The sequence below is a fragment of the Cyprinus carpio genome, chromosome B3 (genome assembly GCF_018340385.1).
Source record: "Cyprinus carpio isolate SPL01 chromosome B3, ASM1834038v1, whole genome shotgun sequence".
Classification (NCBI taxonomy): domain Eukaryota; kingdom Metazoa; phylum Chordata; class Actinopteri; order Cypriniformes; family Cyprinidae; genus Cyprinus; species Cyprinus carpio.
This window is the reverse complement of record NC_056599.1, coordinates 17,867,452-17,888,428: the sequence shown is the minus strand read 5'-3', so window position 1 is coordinate 17,888,428 and position 20,977 is coordinate 17,867,452. Positions and strand designations below refer to the sequence as shown.

Sequence of the window (20,977 nt, the reverse complement as noted above, 5' to 3'; positions counted from 1 at the left end):
TATGAATAGCTCATTTAAAGCACAATTCATTTTTAATGGGATGGGTTGGGACACAACAACAATGAAACAAGTGTCAAAAAAACAAACAAACATAGAAAATGTTTTTGTCTTGTCTTTCAGCTCTGTGAAGGTTGACTTCTTCAGCATCTCCTACCGGCAGTTAGAGAAACTTGTAAGTTTGAGCACCCCTGGGAATGCTTAAAAATAAGTCTTGCCTCGATAAACAGGAGTCAGGCAATAGAGCTTTAATGTTGTGCTGTGTCTCCAGGTGGCAGATGACGTGAATGTGGCAATGGAGCGAGTGTGTGGGAACCTGGAGCAGGAGAGTTCGCGACTCACCCAAACCATGGGAGAGACCCTTTTTGAGCTCTACATGTCTCTGAAGTCCCTCAAGCGCTTCAGGGAGTTTCTGCCTCTTAAGTTAGTCACTGAGATCCTTTAAATCCATCTGCATGAGAGCTAATTCATCAGCTAGACTAATTAAAAGAGTGAATGTACATGATTGTTGATAGATTGATGATTCCACTAATTAACAAGGTTATCGACTCTTGAGTGAGCCTGAGGATGGCTTAGTCATAACTGGTGATTCACATGTGGACATTTCTTTTCAGAGACACTAAGATGTTGGCTCTAACTGGATTTCACAACTGGTTCAAGACCTCTATTCATAAATTGCTGCAGATTGTACATGAAAGATCCACTGACAGGATCCGCAAAGCTGTGGAAATGGATCAGGTGAGTTGGAGGCCAAACTCAAGAATTATATCATACTATAGCTACCAATACAATATGTGGCCGATTAATTTGAGTTCTTTAATGGTGATGTCAGAAAGAATAGCATAAAATAGCAACATTATCGGGCTGGGCCTGTTTCCAGAAAACTATGGATTGACTTAACATGAACATACAAGATTAATTTAAAAAAAATATTTAAAGTGTTGTACAGCAATAACAGTGATAGCAATGCTGCAAATGAGTAGACAGAGAGAAATAGCTTATGGAAGGTGAGGAAGATGGTGTGGGGCAACATGATGACAAGCCAAGACATGTGTTATGGTTTCCATGCCTGCCACTGAGTCATTTTAAACACAACATATCCACCTTCGCTGAATATTATTCATGTAGTTGTCTGCAAACATCATGCCAATACTTTGTTTATACCAACATTGGTTACCCACCCAAAATTTCATTTTCAATTATATTATTTTATTTTTATATTAGATTATTTTGTTTTCAAGTTAAATATAAATGTATTTGCTTTAATTAAAACAAATTAAGAAAAAAAAATATAAGAATAGTAGCATCGACTGTATTAAGTTTAAAGATATTTTTGTGGATTTCCTGCACTAGACTTTCCAGTACTAGTTACAATACTTTTGGGATTAAGTTGAACCTGTAGTTTTAAGAATTTTTATGTAATAATTTCTATTAACTACTTATAAAACCTGGCCCTGGCAGAAAATGTTGTTCACGGTAAAAAGAAATGTTTCTTTTAAGAACTGTTCACTCAAAGGCTCTTTGTGGAACCCAGAATGGTTCTTCTATGGCATCACTGCGAAAACCCCCTTCAGTTTAAAGTGTGTGCTGAGAAGACAAAAATCAAGTTAATGTACCCCACTGAGAGAGTATTGTGTTGGCTGCATAGCATAACGTGTCTATTTTAACGATACAGCTGGAGCCGATACAGAGTCAGACCAAACACAGCTCCTCGGCGGTGGACGTTACGATATGCTTCAGCCAGGTGCAGGAGTTCTGGGCCCAGCTGGCGTGGCCTGATTCAGCGGGAGCCTTCATTTTCATCACACGCCTGACGGACGTGAGCGCCTCTAAGCTCCACTTTCATAAGCATGCAGTTTAAGCTTGCACAGCTGTGGAGCGGCAGTCAGAAACACTGAAAATAAAAAGCATGCTTGTAATGGAAAGGAGAATTGATGGTTTCACCCACATAACGCAATTCTTTCTTGATGTGTGGCAGAATTTCTGCAGCGAGGCGGTGTGTTACGCCGAGCTGATCAAGCGCAAGATTGAAAGGGGCCAGCTGGGAAGAGACCACAAGAGTTTCATCGTGCAGGTACCGCTTCTGGGCAAGGGAGGGTTGGCTTTTATTACAAGCGAAGTAAATGTCAGCGTTGAGTGCTTCTCCCTGACAACACTGACGTCTCAGCGGTGCGCCTGTGTCACAGTGTGTCTGACCTCGTTAGCGCCCCCTTTTCATTTTGCATTATATGCTTTCTCTCTCCCTCCGCCCCATTTAGACCTCCTTATTTTCTTCCTTTTTGTTCTTTCCACTCTTTACCTCTCCTTTCCTCATTTCCGATCTCCCTTCCTCCTCTTCCTGGCTGCTGCTTTTGCGCAGGTTTGTGTTGCTCTGAATAGCACGGAGCATGTGCGTGTGTACCTGGGGGGTCTGCCACGGGAGCTGGACTGGCGGGGGGTCGAACAGGCCATGGAGGAGTCATGCGGCTTGGAAGGGAAGGAGCAGGTCAACAAGTCCCTCAATGGGCAGCTCTACAACGCTGATATCGACCTGCAGAGGGAGGCCAAACGCCTAATCACACACCTTACTGATAGGGTAATGACATACATCAAGAAGCACAGTTCAACTGCTAAGAGACCTGATTATATCAAGAGCTATGGCAACATACTGTACAAGCATGCTATGATAACGCTAAAGCATATTGTACCCAAACATAGGTTTCTGAAAATTAGATTTCTGGGGTGCCTTTCCCATTTAAGGACGTAACTCATTACTTAAAGGAATAGTTCATCCAAAAATTAACCCATGATTTACTCACCCTCAAGCCATTCTGTGTGTATATAGCTTTCTTCTTTCCAACGAATACAATTGGAGTTACATTAAAAATGTTTTGGCTCCTCTAAGTTTTATAATGGCAGTGAATGGAAGTCGAAATTTTGAAGTCCAATAAAAGTGGATCCATCCATCTTAAAAAGTAGTCCTCACAGCTCCGGGAGGTTGATAAAGGCCTTCTGAAGGGAACTGATAAATTTGTGCAGGAAAAATTTCCTTATTTAAACTTCATAAACTGTAATATCTATCTTCCACTAACTGTCTTATGCACATTCACGAGAGAGTGGCGGATGACGTAAGACATAGGCGAATGTGGTGACGAATGTGAAAGCGCAAAAGAGAGAGCAAAACAAAACACCGGTCACGAATTAGAAGAACAAAACGAAGATTTGTAAAGAAAAATGTCGGAGGATTTTGATACAAGACAAAAGTAGACTGGTTTTTCCTTTTTTGTAAACAAAACCTGGTTCTCGCGAGACTAGCATATTCTCACTGGAGCTGTGTGGAGCACTTTTTATGATGGATTGACAAACTTTATTGGGCTTCAAAATCTCAATGGCTATTCACTGCCATTATAAAGCCTGGAGAAGCCAGGACATTTTTTAAAAAAAATAACTACGATTGCATTCGTCTGAAAGAAGAAAGACTTGAGGGGGAGTAAATCATGGGAAATTTTCATTTTTGGGTGAACTAACCCTTTAAATACATAATTTAATGCAACATTGGATAAATAAACTAATGTCAGAATAAAAAGAATTAAATTAATGTCAGATTATTTCTGTAAAAGCTAGTCTTGTCTGTTTTTCCCGAGACTATAGAAACTTTGTATCGCTCAGCCATTGTTTGAACCACAATGATATTATAATATAAATTTGTCATTAATGACATCACAATTGTGTTTGAAGCAATAACTTATGCTAGTTAATTCAAGGTGGAATCAAAGTCAGATGTAATGTTATGTTAAGTATGTTATGTAAACAACAGACATTGCATTTAAAAACTTCTATTGATCACCATTGTTTTACTTTATTTCTAGATGTTTGAGGTTCCCTTAGAGTACAAGAGTGCATTCACACATGCACACTCTTTAAAAACTTAACTTTTATTCTCTTAACAAACATGGAATGGAAGATATAGGTTGTACCACGTCATCTATTTATCTAATTAAGTCAATGTCAGCTATGCTTATAACCACATCTCAAGAGCAGTGTTTCCAATTATTTGCAAAGTTTAAAGTTTGCGATGCTGCTTTGTGAATGTTTGTTGGAAATGAAGTTTTGGGGAAAACCAAATCATTGAACTATGTTGATAAAAACAGACATTATTGTGACCATAACTGGCTAAGAATGGTTTTGGGAAACACACCCCTGACTGCTGCACAGTTTCTGGAGTAAAAAGTCAATCATATGATTCCACCCAAAGATGCAAATTTAACTTAGGTGCAAAACAATAAATGCGGTCATTGCTTTAAGAGGTGAATGTCTGCTGTTTTTTGAACGCACTCATGTAAGACAGTAATTATACAGAAATACTTTGATGACAGACTTTCCTCAGACAATTTAGAACGACCAAAACAAACGAGATCGGTCCACTGGTTAGTCAAGTTAGCCTGTCTCATAGTGCAAAGTCACATGACTTTTTCAATGCGCATAGTGGAATTTATTCGGTTAATGTGTTTCCATCGTAGTTTATGGAAATTTTTTCTTATCAGATAAAAAGTTTATCCAACTCAGTTGTGCGCATAAATTTTTTATGCACATTTTTAGAATTTACACACATCTTAACGTTTCCATCCAGCGGTTTTTAATGCCATCATCTAAAATGCGCATTAAAAATAGGTGGATGGAAACATAGCTACTGTACATAAAACTTTGTCCCACACAGATGCTTCCTGAACTCAGAAGATGTATTCAACACATCAGCCTATCTCCAGACTCCATTAACACTGATGAGGTAAGTATGAATAAACAGAGAAAGAACATGTAATTATGGCCTAATGTGTTTTTCAATGTATGTCCTCTTTGATGAACTGCTCAAGCTGTGGCTCCTCTGATGAAGTACCTAGATGACACTCTAGTCATCCTCAATGAGTCACTGGTTAAAGAGAATCTAACAAGGTAATTACTTGCTTCATTTAGTGATAAGGGGGACATACTGTAATGATAACAGTAATGATAACAGTAATGACACACAGATTTATCCTTGGACGCATGTTTTTTTCAAGTAAATTGGGCTCTGTAAAGTGGTAATCGACTGCATGTGAAGGAGGTCACTGTGTCCGTGAGCGTGATCTTTCTGGTTGTTGTTCACCTCAGGGTTCTGCAGAGTCTGTGGGAGCTGCTCCTGCGGATGATCCTGGACACTGTGGGGGAAAACAGGGGCGTCCAGGTGGAATTCTACACACGGTTCCAGTACACTGTAGAGGTCAGTCACATTCGGTTCCAGTACACTGTAGAAGTCAGTCACATTCTACACACGGTTCCAGTACACTGTAGAAGTCAGTCACATTCTACACACGGTTCCAGTACACTGTAGAAGTCAGTCACATTCTACACACGGTTCCAGTACACTGTAGAAGTCAGTCACATTCTACACACGGTTCCAGTACACTGTAGAAGTCAGTCACATTCTACACACGGTTCCAGTACACTGTAGAAGTCAGTCACATAGCTGCTTTTCTATCAGTGGGCAAAACATGTTCTCGTTGTTTAAGCATTTCAATCCAATCCAGACCAGATAAAAGAGATCATAATAAAATATCCACTGTGGGACTGATAACAGAGCTCATAATACAATAAATCAGTCATTGCATCAGTAATCATTGCTGGGTAGTAACTGATTACATGTAATTTGGATTACATAGTACTTGCAATTATATTACATTTTAAAATATTTGAAATCAGACTACAGTTACTTTTTTTATTGATTACATGATTACATAATAAAAACACAAAAATTCAACTTATGAATTATTTATACTTAAAAATGCATTTAAATGCATAAAATCGCATGTTTTTGTTTTTATTTATATGTATAGCAGGGATTTCCATATGATAAAAGCAAAGTCAAATCCTTAAGAGGAAGAAAACAGCAATTTTTAGTACAGAAATGTTCTACTTTTTTGTCAGCTGAACCTCTTTGACCTAATATATTTACTTAGAGTCAACCTGAAATTTTAAAGTAATATTACGAAGTTAATAATAATTGTGGGGAAGTCATGTGTTCACGGTGTGTGTGTGTGTGTGTATTCACTGCTGTGTGTGCACTTTGGTGAATGCCTGAGTATTCTGAGTATGGGTCACCATACTTGGCTGTATGTCAAGTCACTTTTTTTTCACTTTCATAATTAAGTAAAACATTTGCATGTTCATGGTTCTTTGACATTGGTTGATAGTCACATGAAAAGCAGGTAAACAAATAGAATATTTCATGCTTTTTAGTAAGCATTTTATTTTAATTGGTTTAATGATTTAATTTGACAGTTTTTGTGATTTAATTAATTATTCACCTTTGGTTGGCAGTTTCAATTTCTTGTAATTTAATGTTTAATGAACTTCATGATTTTAATAACAAATGGAATATATTTGCATTGCATTTTTGTATTTCATGTCAGTATGATACAATAATATTCTATTTACTGTAAATCACTGTGGTAAACAGGTTAGGTCAAAAGTGATCTAAAAGTAATCAAAAAATAGTCTGATTATATTACCTAAAATGTGGAATGTAATGGATTAAGTTTCTACAATTTTTGTCATGTAATTTGGAATCAGTAATGGACAACATTTAATCTACCCAGCTCTGTCTGTAATCCAAGTGTTTACACACAGTTCGAGATGTAAATAGCAACTGCAATATGGAGGGTGATCACATATTTCTGTTTACTACATTGAAATAGCATTTGGCTACAGAAAAAAAACTGGTCGCCAGACAACAGACCAGGAACCAATCCTGAGTATCGACGTCTTTGCACGCAGTCTACCAGCATGCTTCCATGTTTAGAATGGTTTGTAATCGTACCGTGCCAAACCAAGCTCAAGTGGAAATATTACTGTAACTGTTCTTTACCGTTCTTTGAACTGTTGGGCCCGACGGTGGAGAAGCAGCTAATAAGTATTACAAAGTCCCTTTCAAAGATATGCAATTCTCTCTGTGACCGTATTTGAGAGCTGTTTCACTCATACAAAATCAACTCTACAAATATCAATGTCTCAAAAACAGTCTATAAAATCTGACACAAACTATCCTATATAAGTTTTTATGCTCAAATAGTGTTAAAAAATAATTTCAGGTTGATCCTCACATGCAGTCCCAAGCTTGCGTCTCAGGACACCAGCTGTTTCTATAGCAACCAGAGCTTCTAACAGCAGCTGTAGTGATGCGATGACTTTACCAGCTGGCATCTGGCTCTTTTACTTAGAAGATGGGATTTATTCTGCCATAATGTGCGTTTCTTTTTGTTTTTTTCTTCTTCTTTTTTTTTCTTTTATAGTAATATGAGTGAACAATCTTGGTGTATATATAGTCCTTGGTTTCCATAGACAGGTTACTGGTACTCAACACTGGAATCATTCTATGTATTCCCACTGGAAAAAAGGTGACTTTAGGCCAAAGAAATTGGCTCTACCATGGTCTAAAATCCTGTACAGCAATCAGTACAGCAACAGTCAAGCAAGAGGTCCCTATAAAAATCCATATATTTAAAATACATTTATTTCATACTAAGTGTTCTTAAAATCTATTATCATATTTACTTAATGAGACTTAATGATATAAAAACTATATTTAAACTTTATTTGGAGTACCAACTGTGAACAATGCACATTTCTTAATATTAAGCCTAAAATGGGTTTTAATGTCCCTACTGATTAAGATTCTACATGATCTTTGAATAAAATTGGTCTTTAAATGCAAGATATTTAAAGTGTAGCTAAAGTATACTTGCAATAGTTCCACTTTATCATAATCAAATATATTTTAGTATATATTTATTTACACTTCAGTACTACTTTCACACAAATAAAGTGCATTAAGCACAAAATTTAGCAGATTTTAGTATATCAGTTTAGCATACTAAAAGTACAATTGCAGGGTTTTTTTGTATTAAGTACATAAATATGTAAATGTATTTGTAGTATACTTAGCATTAATAAATGCTAACGTTGAACAAATACATTTTAGTATATTAATCTTTCACTAGGGCTATGCAAAAAAAAAAAATTCTTTAAAACTAATCTTCTATTATAACTGAACAATGTGTCAATTCAACATGTGTAAATTGATAATGCATTCATTATATACAGTATTTACATAACAGAAGCTTCTAAATATGCTGAATCAGGTTATGTTAATATATGTCCGCAAAACTTGTAAGACTCAAGGCTGGAATACATTGCACAACATTGTACACGAAAAAACTCACAAGAAACATGCGGATGGAGACATAAGAATACAATATGTGTTCAAAAATGGCTTTAACGTGTTCAATATCCTCCAAATGGATGGAATCATAATCTAAAGATAAAAATCAGAGTTGGTTTTGAGAGAGGTTGGCACGTCCCTTGCCTGAGCTCCAGCAGCATTTTGAAGGCAAATGAGTAGTATATTATTGAAGTTAGAAAATGCAGCCGAAAGCCAACTATGTGTTTTGCCAGCTGGCGGTTTATTACAAGAACTCTGTGACAGCAAAGGGCAGTGATCCTCATGTCTGGATTCTCTCAGTTTGCATTCACAGTCACGGTGTTACATCATGCCTGACACCGTCAGATTTTCGCCAGTGCTTTTGACCACAGCTCAGTGGAGAACTTAGGACGTCCCCAGCAGCATGTCAATATGTGAGATCCATTATTCCAACAGAGAAGAACTGGCAGGAACTCACCACAGATTTACATGAAAACTCATGAAGTGCCGAGCGAGCGCGTGGGTTGAACATGTTATTCACTATATAGTTGGTCTATTAGCATAACAAGTCTCAAGAGCATGTTACGAGAGTCTGCATGTCTGCTGGAGTCTGTGCAGTCAAAGAAAGAGCAAAAGAAAAAAAAATGGCATAAGGTATAAAGTACATTGACTTGTATTGATTGTCAGTGAGATTACCTTAATAACAAGCTCTTTTAATGCAGACACTGGTGCGGTTCTTCCACGCTGATGGAGAAGGACTGCTCTTGGAAGACCTTAAGAGTGGAGATTATAAGGTATTCTCACCTTTAAACAATGTGGCTGACGAAATGAGTAAGCATGGCTTCATCCGCCTTCCCTCTTCCTTCCCATCAGGCCCTGGAGGAGGAGCTGCGTCTGAACAAATGCTCCTCCTTTGAGCTGATCGAACAGTATTTCCTGGAGAAAATCTCCCAGCAGGTGGGTAGGAGTCCTGCTGAGCCGCCACAGCTTTTAGCTCCAGCCCTGCAGAGAGAGGAGGAGTTGATTAGGAGCTAAGACATCACAAATACTATTCCTTCCTCTGATGATTAAAAGTTTACATCAGTCATTTCCTCTTTGACTAAGCGTTCTTTGCACTGTGAAAGATTTCGCAGCCTCTGACTGTGTCTCAAATCCTGCTAAGCTGACTTGCTGTCTGCTGCCTACGGGGGCAGATGTCTGCAAAACCAGCATGTTATGAAACCCAACCGAACCTCATAAATGTCTGATCTGAACTGCTTTCATAGGCAGCAACTTTGTTAACTTCTTTAAAAAAAAGTTTGCTGCTAAACAAATTTCATTCCTCACGTCAAGTACACGAAAAGCATGTCCCACAGTTGTTGTTAGCATGTTGCTAAGCTAGTCAGTTCTTTAATAGTTATGTTACGTGCGTAGCTGTATATGCGAGCTTCAGAGTTCTTAACACACGTTGGCTCGTGGGTTCTTGGCTTTGTTGCAAGGAGAAAACCGAGCTAAGAATTTAGAAGTTAATGTGGGAATTCAAGTGATTTTGCCTGGGTATGAAAACTTAAGGCAATTTTATATTTCTTGTCCTCCTTTTTCACGTGTAGCTTCATGATTTATCTAAATGAGTAGCGTTTCATGGCAAGCTTTATAGCTTTACTTCATGAACATTACAGCAAATGCACACAAAATAAATTTTCTTCTAAACTGGCATCCATGTATCTGGAAAATCAGGGTTAAAATAAAAACCGGTGGTGGTGTTCATGTAAGGTAAATATGATCATTCCGACATGACCTCAAGTAAGATTTATCCAATAACTAAATATCACTATATACATGGGAGATACATGCAGGGTTGCCACAAATTTTGGACACTGTGTGGTCGGCCAATCTCAAAAAGTAGCATCATTTCATCACCTACAATTTGAGACAATTTTCACACCAGTTACACATCTATGGGGCTCAAAAATGCTATTTCACTTGCTTTTGAGGCACAACCTGTTAGAAACATTTCCACTTAAAGCAATTGTAGAGTTTCAACGTTGCCTAATGTGTTATTAGTTCTAAACTTGATGTGAATGTTATATGTATTCTGTGCTATAGATGGTAATCTTTAACAGATGCATTTTCTTTACAGAGAATCTTAAAGCACAGTCGTTTTGGTCGTATCAGTGTGAAGTGTTACTATGATGCCCCTGAGCAAAGACTCACTGTGGAGATACTGCATGCAGCTGACCTCATTGCCCTGGATGCTAACGGTAAAAAAAAAATGAAGAAAAGTAATGATTTCATAACATTTGCATCCTGAATTTTATTGGTCTTTCTTACATCTGGTGTTTGTTGCATATTTTAACCAATTGTGGCAAATTTTAAATTGTAACAAATTAGTTGCATTGTGTGTTGATTCTGATGGGAAAGTTTTCATAAAATGTTGGAACTATTTAGTTTCTGCTGTGTTTACTACTGCCATTTCTTTTCCAAATCTAGTATCTCTACTTACTGATATTTTCGGTTGTTATCTGTTACTGGATTTATCTCCAAATTCGTGCTTTCCTAGGCCTCAGCGACCCGTTTGTCATCGTGGAGCTGTGTCCTCACCATCTGTTCCCCACGGCTCGGAGTCAGCGCACACAAGTGAAGCTCAAAACCCTGCATCCGGTTTTTGATGAGCTTTTTTACTTGTGAGTACCACACCAACTGCTTACCTTAACACTTAAGTCCCAGCACCCCAAACAGTCCTTTGATCCCATTTGCTTCTTCACAGCCATGTCAGCCCTGAGCAGTACAGGCACAGGTGTGCCTGTCTGACCTTCACTGTAATGGACTATGATTGGTTGTCCACTAATGATTTCGCTGGCGAGGCTGTTGCCCCACTGAGTGACTTCTGCTGGCCGGGCAGGCCAAGTGCCACACCTGCTGGAAAGACCCTTCAACCCGTTATCCTGCACTTGTCCCGCCAAAAACCAAGCGGTATGCTAATCTGCCCAGTTTATCCACTGACCCGTGACATTTCTCCTTAAGAGTAAGCATAAAACGTCTTAAATCAGGGGTACTCAACTCTGCTTCTGGAGACCTACTGAACCTTCGTGTAGAGTTTGGATCTAGTCCTGCTCTTAAACACCTGCCTGTAATTGTCTAGTAATCTTGAAGACCTTTATTAGCTGGATCAGATATGTTTGATTAGGCCTGAAGCTAATGGTACCTTCAAGTCCTTCTGGGAAATTCCTATATCTACGAGTTCGCAATTACAATGTGATTACAACAGTCAGGTGATTTTGATCTAAACAAAATAGAAGTGTTAGGAATTTTAAAAAATGAGAAAGAAAATATCTACCTAAGACAAAATGCTATTGTTATAAATGAAAAGCACAAAATGCACCTTTCCTGATGCTTTTTAATGTATTTTATCATTATTGTGCTCCTTATTCTCTCACAAACCTGTCAGCTGGGTTCAGTTTTCCAGTAAATGTTACTGGTATTCTTTATCAACACTTAAAAAGAAAACATTGACAAATTGGCCTTGAAGAAAATCTCAATTTTGCACAAATATCTAAAAAAATAAATAAATAAAAAATTGGCATGATTTAGAGTAGCATAAACTCTCCACAAAAGCAGCTGTATATAAACAGTGTTGAGTCCTATGGAATAATGCATAATTTTACAGTAAAGATGACATGTTATTTAAATACTGCTGATTATTTCTACATTCAGAGAGAGAAAAGCAAGTAGGACTGGTTAGATTTCATTGTGTTGTCAGCATTGTTTGGTGTTTAGTATCTGTCGCAGCCTGTCCTCTTAAAAGGATTTTCAATTACATGTGTCATTGTCTATCGAGAGGTCTGCCACCTCAACATTATTGTTGTGTCTGGTCTGATGGATTCATTTCTGACTGAGTTGTTTCTTGTGATACAGAGAAGCCCATCATGAAGATGCTGGAGGCGAGAACGGGAGACAGAGAGGCTCAAGAGTTTGTGCGAAAGCTGAAAGAGATCGAGAAGTCAATGGAGGAAGAGTAATGTGTCCCCTGTAGTGTATGTATTTCTGATAGTGGTCTTTTTTACCTGTTGTACTATGTTTACTCTTTAAATGCAAACTCTTTTAAATGTATTTTTCACTGTTGTCGAGAAAAAAAAAAGTAGTATTTTATCACTGTTCAGCACTTAATGTGTGCTGTGTTTTGATGTTGAAGCCCTCTGATGGAGCTTATTGTTCATAGGATTGTATGAATTTAGTAGTAGAAGGGTCTATTTTGAAAGAAACACTTGAATTTGAATGCTTATCTGAGCTATAGATTATGACTTGAACTCAGAGAACAAACACTATAAAAATAACAGAATTTCATGCAGCAGTTTTGCAAGGCCGCGTACACACTGCAGATAAATACAGAAAAAAATAATATATAATAGTATTTTTGGCTTGTTTTCAAGTCTAAACATTCTTTTAGAGATAAGTTTTCATAAAGTATATCTCAAATTAAGGATATTTTTCTCACGTCCTAAGAGGAAAAAAATACATATACAGGAAAAAAAATTTACATTTGCAAGAAACTTGCAAGAAACTGTCAAATCATTAACTTTTGTTTGTTGTAATCGTTGTTTTTTTTTGTGAAAAAACAAAGAAATTGTGCATTTTTTTTTTCAGGTTTATGCTGTTTAGCATTCAAAATTTTGTAGTAGTTTAGTAAAAGTTAGTAAAAGTTTTGTAGGTTAGTAATTTTTTTTAAAGTCTCTTATGCTCACTGGGGCTATATTTATTTATTTATTTTTTATTGAAAATCATTTAAAATGTATTTTTTTTTATTTATTTTCATATGTAATTTATTTCTGTGATGTAAAGCTGAATTTTCTTTAGTGTCACATGATCCTTCAGAAATCATCCTAATTTGCTGATTTGCTCAAAAAACATAATATTATAAATGTTAAGAATGTTTGTTCTACCTTTTTTTTTTATTATTTATTTATTATTTCTTTTTTTTTGTAGAAAGTGTGATACATTTTTATTTTCATGATGAATACAAAGTAAAAACAAAAATAATTATAACATTATAAATGAGATTTACTGCCACTTCTGATCAATTTAATGTATCCTAGCTAGATAAAAGTATTAATTTATTTTAAAATCTTACTGATTCCAACCAACTGCTAAAATTTCTTCAAAAATAGCTAACACTAAACTGAGTGTCTCAAACTACCAGCCCGCAAGACAGTTTCATACAGCTCCTTGAATTTATCTTTGCACCAAGCCCATAAATCAAATGTCATTTTCAACTGGCCTTTAATATTTCCCCCAAAATTTGAGACGGAGAATGTTGGCATCTTTGTTTTTTTTACAGCCAAACCGTTGCTATGGTTATCACCATGTCACCCATCTCAAAAGTGACTCCTGTATTCCACACACACGGAAGGGATGCACTGCCGCATTTAAATGCAGTCATCATTCCCCAAACTTTGTAGTGTGTACGTGGCCTACGTGTAGCAAGAAAGGCAACAGAATGTTGATGACTTTTTCATGTAATCATACAGCAGCGCCGATACGATAATGTTTACCTTATTATTGATCGAAAGTGTTCTCTGTTCGCTCTTATCAAGGAAAAGTCTTTTATCTTAAACTGTGAATGTTCAGTATTTGTCCTTGAATCCCACTGGATGTGTTGAGATTTTATCGTAGCATTTCTGTAAGATGTTGTCTTTCCTAAAGAATGTATTCGTTTATGCCAAGTGGTTTATCAATTTACGGGTTTAACGTTCAGATGGTTCTCTTCTCTTGTATTTTCTCTGCCAAATGACTTGTTTTTATTGCCAGTAAATGATTAGGGTAAAAAAAAAAAATAGGACTTTTTCACATCGCACATCACTACGTTTTGAATGTCTGGCTATTTTTTGTGACTGAAGCAGTACAGTATGGGGGTTTATTGGATTTATGAACTATTCTATCATGTTCTTCCCCATCTGTACATTATCAGTAGCTCTCAGCAGGCCACTTCCTGTTCAGCTATTATAACTTCAGCCTGTTACTTTTCCTCACCAGCATCTCTCTATATCTGACCTTCACACTTATCATGTGCTATTCAGCTCCTGGTGAGTGAAAACCATCAGAAATGAGCCACTCGCAAACAAATGAAGGCCAAAGCCTGCTGAAACATACCGCAGCACCCAGCAACACTGATATTACTGCTCCACTTGAAACATGCTCAAGAATGTGATACTGTCAGCAACTCTCTGTCTCCTTTGTGACTCCAGTAATGGTGTATATGGTGTGTGTGTGTGCATGCACTTGTGTGGCTGCGTGCACTTTGAATTCAATAAACAGATGATAACGATTAGAAAGAGACGCGTTTATGCTGAAACCATGCCAAAGCTTCATTTGAGCCGAGTCACTGTGTGATCAGTATGTTTTGTTTTTTTTTGTTTTTTTTGGGGTAGTTTTTGTGCATATGGTGTGCAGAGACATCTTCAGCCTCATTATCAAACCCACACTGCAACTGAGCCTCACAATTCTGCAGTTATTCCAGGTATTTGATAAATACAGAATTGCAGAAATGCAACATTTTATACCCTTGGTTATTTATTTATTTATTTTTAGAATTCTTAAAATAGATCTCTAGGTGAGTTTAGTTATAAAGTAAAGTGCAGTTTTGCAATGTGAACGCCTAAAGGCATAGAGTTATAGTATAAAATGAATTTGTTGACCTTATTTTTCCAAGCCGAAGTTGAATGTCCGAGACTTCCGATTTATTAGACGGCAGGTAAATAACTAAAGAATATTTTACAAAAACAGTCAGATGTTCTGCATGATATTTGTTACAAAAAAAAAAAAATTGTAACATTTTATTTTGTTATCATCATAAACGCACTGCTTTGTATCTGTTTTACCATTTACTGCATTTCATTTGAAACCAAGCCCTGCACGTTCAAAGTGGCCGCGCACTCTCTCACGTTACAAAGGTGGTACACAGATTTGGAGTCGATTAAGTTTTATTAAACAAAAGGTTTGAACACAAGGCAGTACAACACTCACAAGGAGGAAGTCACCACCAGGTGTCCCCACAGATTTCAGTATGACTGTCTGTAGTTCCTTGTCCGGACACTAGATGGCGTATTAAGAGGTGAGATGGGTCAAAATTGTAACCGTAAAGAAAATATTTTTATTATTGTAAAAACCTGCATCATTACTATTAAACCGACAGGGCTCTTTAAAGGACAGATAACATTATTATAAAAGACAAAAGGACAAAACGTCTACTGGAAGAGGTGGGAAGCTAATCTGTATTGCATTGCAGCATCATAATTATGAGTTCACCATTAAAGCACAGAGAAGACACCTACTTATTACCTCCACTTATTATGTATAGTTATTATACTAATAATTTAGCAGTCCTAGTTCAAAACTAGCATGGCAACACTGCCTCGTATTGTTTACAATGTTTCATTAGGCTGCTAAAATTATCTTAGATTAGATTAGATTGCTTTAGCTTTGAGGTGTAGCCTATTCTGAAACCTTTTGGATGTGCATACTAATCTTAGAAAATAGCAATAGAATGTTTACATGTATTTCATCTGTTTGATGTGAGTGAAGCTCACAAAACTTCTCAAATGACACGTCTGAGTCATATTTCACCCTAAAAAGTAGCCTATATATATTTAATATAATTATACTACAAAGTATGGTTATTTGCATTATATATTTTATTATAAGAATGCAAAGAAAATTGCACATTGCTTACATTGTAAAGTATTTATACATCATGATAGTATTAGCAGGTATTTCATACACTATGTGTATTCAAATGACATTTGTCAAGATTTATTTATTTTATTATTATTGTTGTTGTTGTTGTTATCTTCCGACTGGCATTGCTCCACTGAGTTGTGATTGGAGATCAGCGTGTGCTAGAAACTGACCTGAAAGGTCCACTTCCAGCCTTCTTGCACATGTTTGTGTCCTGGCTGCGTCTCATAAAGCCAGCCATGGGCTGTTAAGCTCTAAGTGGCTCCTGCTGATGGTCAGGCTCTGTGGACTGTTATACCTGGTGTGTGGGCCTGATTGGACCCAACAGACTAGTCTGTGTTCTAAATAAACAACTTCACTGCCTATACTGCATATATAGTCAGCTGTCTTCTAAGACAGCATCCGTAATAGAACCTCGCAGGTGAGTGATTTGGAACACTCTACATGGGCAGATACCGCACTCTGCATGAATGTAATGTTTTCAGACACTTTGTGTTAATAGTAATTTAAATAAAAATGTATTATTAGTTTAAATTTACACAAAGTTAAACTTTGACAAGTGCTTTAAAGTGCTTTTTGACCCACTTTAGTAGGAATTAAGTATATTTTTATATGCAATTTCATAATTCTATTGCCTTGGTATTGCTAAAGTGTAATGATGATTGTACTGAGGCATTTATGGTAAACAAGAATATACTTTAATGTCATTTCTATTGAAAATTGTATGTCATGTATTTAAATATTTTGTAATTACACTTTTGTAATAATGTTGCAAGTTAGTAAATTTATTATAAAAACTATTAACTTTAAATGTACTATCAACTAACAGTACAGTTTTATACTTTAAATACTTTAGCATGTTAGTCAACAAATGAAAATAAGTGTACTTTATTAATACACAACAAAACATTTTAAAACATAATGGTTCAAAAGTAAAAATGTATATACACTTAAAAATAAGGTGCTTTAAAAGGTTCTTCAAGCAATGCCACAGAAGAACCATTTTTGGTTCCACAAAGAAGCATTCAGTCAAAAGTTCTTTAAAGAACCATCTCTTTGTGAAACAAAAAAGGTTCTTCTGATGTTAAAGTTTCTTAACATCAGATTCTTAACATTTGTCTCAATGGTTTTAAAACCATTTAGACAAAAAAGTTTCTTCTATGGCATCGTACCTTTATTTTTAAGAGTGTGTTTGTGTGCGTGTGTATATATATATACACACACACATATATATATATATATATATATATATATATATATATATATACACACACACACACACACACACACACACACATACATATACATACATATACACACATATATACTTTTAACATTTGAAGTACACTTCAATACCAATAAGTGCATTTTTTCCCCACAAAGGAGCTCATGCCAATACATTTTGGGATTGCCTTGCCTACAAAGAAATATGCACTAACGCCTTAGAATCTGGCTAAAATCTGGTATCTCATAAGTCAGTGTAATAAATACGTGTAGATTTTGAAAAAGCCTTCATTTAAGGAACAACACTCCATCAAATGCAGCCTCTGCAGGCAGCCAACTACGATTTGGAAAAGAGCAACGGACTCACGTTCACTGCTTTCTCACTGACTCACTCATTCCCCTAAAGCACTTGCTCACTTACACGTTCATTCAGATGTTCTGGGAGGATAAAGATGAGATCCCCTGATGTCACGAACAGGAACTGTTTTATCCTTATGGCCATTACATCACATTATTAACACATAACAGGCCTAGCCATGTCTGGTGGTGGGGGGAGGGCTAATTGCATTTCCATTCCACTTGTCACACATGTTGTCGTGATGGACATCTCATTACACTTAGTCCTCATCCAGCCTGAACTTCCTGGACATAGTGTTATTAAAAAAGACAGATGCAGCAGGCCTTTTTAACCCCCCTTAGCACTCGTCCTGGATGTGGATCTCTCCGTGGGGGAGCGAGGCCTCTTCTGAGTGCATGTGTGAGGGCCACATGGTGCTTGGGACTCCTGCCTCAGAGTAACAGCTTGGTGAAGATACTTGGTAGTATCTTCAGCTAATGAAGAACAAAGGGTAGATGAGGAGAGAAGTGCAGACCCACTGTCAATCCTTTATAAATATTACATAGAATGACTGATGAGGGGCACAGAATGAGAGCGTGTTTGATAAGATGGAATGTGCTGATATGAACACACACGCCCCACTGAACGTCCTGAATTATTCAGAGGACATGCACTACTTCACAAACATGAGTTAATTCTCTGAACCACCATGTTTTGGTAATCAGTACTTTTTTGTTTCTTTCAACTCATTTAGAAAGTTTGATCTCATGCCCTAAAGGACTATTCTGGGTTGAATTGCCAGCAACTTAAACTATTACTGCAGATGCTCATGATTAGCACAGAAAAAAGCTTTATAATGAAAACACATTTACTCATTTTAATGCTCTAGCAATGGAATAAATGTTATGCAACAGTTAGGCAAACATTTTTTCACACTGTTTCAAGATCGTAACACTTCAAGATTAGTTTTAGAATGCATTAGCAGAGTGATTGAATCCATAAAGCACTGCCTGCATAAAGCAAACAGCAAACTCCATTAATATTCCATTATGTAGGCCTATAGTGCATAACCAGAAGTTCATCCACTTAGGAAAGTAGTCCCCTCTAAAAGGATGGTTTAGCCAACTTAGCGGCTCAAATACACTTTTTAGGAATCAATGTAAGCTCTTTAACAAAAAAGCTTGACATGTTTTTAAACCCTCTAGAACACTTGTTTTCTATGACTGTTTTCAATTTTTAGATAAAATCGTTAGAAGTGAAAATTTGTTTCTGTAGTATTTTTTTTAAACATTGTATTTTACTCCTTTTGTAATTTCATATGCAAAAACAACTATAAGGCTATCACAGAAAAAAATAACCATGCTAACAATAGCATACTAGCATATTATGCTTACCATACCACTGAGCCTATATATATAGCGTAAAGACTCACATCTATATTTTACTACTTGAGCCAATGAAAAATAAATAACTTGCCCTAAACAATATTTTCTATGTCTATGAAAACTATTTTATAAAACCTGGCACAACGTATTTCTTGTTGAAGAAAGTCAATTAATTTAAATTAAATATTTGATCTAAAACAAACAAACAAACAAAAAATATAGAGATTTAATCAAAACAAAAATTTGCATTCAAGAAATAAGATTAGAAATTATTTGTTTTGTGATGACTGGTCGAACTTTGTGTTTAATATACACTCTAAACCCAGATAAATTGAATTTACTTAAAAAAATACTTAAAAAGCCCTGGTTGCCCTAAAAAAATTAAGTAATGTGAACTTCAACGTTCAGTTCATCAACTTAAAATATCAATTAATTTGCAGTTATTACACCTAGTATATTTAAGTTCAATGTACTAATTTCCAAGTTAAATATATCAGTTGTTTTATTTTTCCAATTTGTTAAACGAGAAAATTAAGAAAAAAGCAAACAAATAAAGGAACATTCATGCAATGTTTAGTTTTATTTTAATTCAATTCTAAATCAGTCTAAAAAAGAAAAATGGGTAGAAGGCCTGAGATTGGTCAGTTTATCCAATACCATTTTTTTTTCCAAGATGATTTCCACTCTAGATGGGTTTAGCTGTGGACTTTCTAGATCAATACTGAGGATTCTTACTGGAGTCTGTCTTGTCAGCTGCATTCTAACCGAGAGAGAAACAGATCGGCAAAGACATTGTCACGGTTGCCTTCTGTGACAAGACGAAGAACGAGGAGATGAGGATAAACTCAAAACGACAGTCTTTAATAAACTATCCAAAGAGGTAACACAAGGCAAGGCGAGACTAACATGAAGCACAATATCTACGTTAAGTTCCGGACATGGGTTTTCTTCTTCTTGTTGTAGTGTTAATTGGCGATGGGCAAGCCAACTTTTGGTGCATTACCTCCACCAACTGAACTGGAGTGTGGAGTGACAATGAGGATTCCCGTGTCTATTAGATAACGTATTATCATTCTTCTGAATTTTCTATTACCTAGTATTGGTTTTAATGTCATATTATTTACAACTTCTGATTGTAACTTTGTTTCCAGCATCTGTCTCTCTTTACTATATGCTCTACACTGTAATAAAATATGCTCAACTGTTTCAATTTTGCCACAAGACCTACATAATCCAGAAGGATGTTTCCTGATTTTATGTACATTTCCATTTAAAGATGAATGTCCTAATCTTAATGTTGCTATTATTACTTATTCTCTTCTTTTAAAGTCACTTCCAGTCTCATTATTTTGAAATCCTACTTTCTTTTGGATTTTATACAGATGTCTACCTGTCTTCTCCGTATCCCATTTATGTTGCCAAAATTTAATTACAGCTTGCTTAATAATTGTCTTTGCTTCTGCCTTGCTGATTTTTACATCAATTTCTACATTATTTTTATTCAATGACTTCTTAGCATGTTTATCTGCCATTTAGTTTCCATCTAATCCAATATTTTCTGGGATCCATAAAAATGAAACAACCTTGTCATGAGCATGAAGTCTATATAGCAGTTGCATGATTTCTATAATAATATCTTGTCTGCAATTTGATTGTCCCGACTGAATACTTCTTAGAGCCGCCAGTGAATTCGGAGCATAAAACTGCTTTCTTAGCCTGTGCGTCTTCTAACCAATGTAAAGCTAAAACAATAGCAATCAACTCTGTAGTAAATACAGATAAGTAGTCTGGTGTTCTTTTTGCAATAATTACTTCTTGTTGTGGTATGACTATTGCTATCCCTGTCTTATTAGATTCTGGATCTTTTGATCCATATGTATAAATTTGTACATTGTCATAGTATAACCGTTCAATATAATTATTTACTTCATTAACTGCACCACTATTTGATTTTTCCACTTCTAGTAGATACAGGTCTATTGCAGGCATTTTAGATAACCATGGTGGGAGTGCAGATATAGGCACCGTATCACTATATTTCTTATTTACTAAATCCATTGTTTGTGCCATTTCTTCTGCTATCCAACCAATGCTTTTTATATTTGTTCTCTC

At 36.2% G+C, this 20,977-nt stretch overlaps 1 protein-coding gene and 2 long non-coding RNA genes across 5 annotated transcripts in view; 1 reads left to right on the top strand and 2 right to left on the bottom strand.

The window, feature by feature from the left end:
- Positions 1-12,712, top strand: part of LOC109045108 (BAI1-associated protein 3-like) — a 50,749-nt gene extending 38,037 nt beyond the window's left edge. Inside the window, exons 20-34 of the mRNA XM_042720050.1 lie at positions 121-172; positions 269-420; positions 612-735; positions 1,673-1,816; positions 1,976-2,071; positions 2,357-2,572; positions 4,694-4,762; positions 4,847-4,926; positions 5,125-5,233; positions 8,932-9,003; positions 9,083-9,166; positions 10,329-10,449; positions 10,749-10,872; positions 10,956-11,161; positions 12,104-12,712. Coding sequence (XP_042575984.1) covers positions 121-172; positions 269-420; positions 612-735; positions 1,673-1,816; positions 1,976-2,071; positions 2,357-2,572; positions 4,694-4,762; positions 4,847-4,926; positions 5,125-5,233; positions 8,932-9,003; positions 9,083-9,166; positions 10,329-10,449; positions 10,749-10,872; positions 10,956-11,161; positions 12,104-12,207 — 1,753 coding nt within the window. The 3' untranslated portion in view covers positions 12,208-12,712. The remainder of the gene's footprint in view (positions 1-120; positions 173-268; positions 421-611; positions 736-1,672; positions 1,817-1,975; positions 2,072-2,356; positions 2,573-4,693; positions 4,763-4,846; positions 4,927-5,124; positions 5,234-8,931; positions 9,004-9,082; positions 9,167-10,328; positions 10,450-10,748; positions 10,873-10,955; positions 11,162-12,103) is intronic.
- Positions 8,449-10,806, bottom strand: LOC122136522. Of its 2 annotated transcripts, none has more exons than XR_006154192.1 (2): positions 9,014-10,806; positions 8,449-8,819 (listed from the first exon to the last, which is right to left on the bottom strand). It is a non-coding gene; the product is annotated as an uncharacterized LOC122136522 (long non-coding RNA). The 2 variants fall into 2 exon arrangements; XR_006154193.1 differs by having other exon boundaries at positions 8,906-9,035.
- A 4,498-nt stretch (positions 12,713-17,210) lies between the features above and the next one.
- Positions 17,211-20,977, bottom strand: part of LOC122136521 — a 33,969-nt gene continuing 30,202 nt past the window's right edge. For both annotated transcript variants that reach the window (XR_006154191.1, XR_006154190.1), the window contains one exon: positions 17,211-17,974. This is a non-coding gene — a long non-coding RNA (uncharacterized LOC122136521). The remainder of the gene's footprint in view (positions 17,975-20,977) is intronic.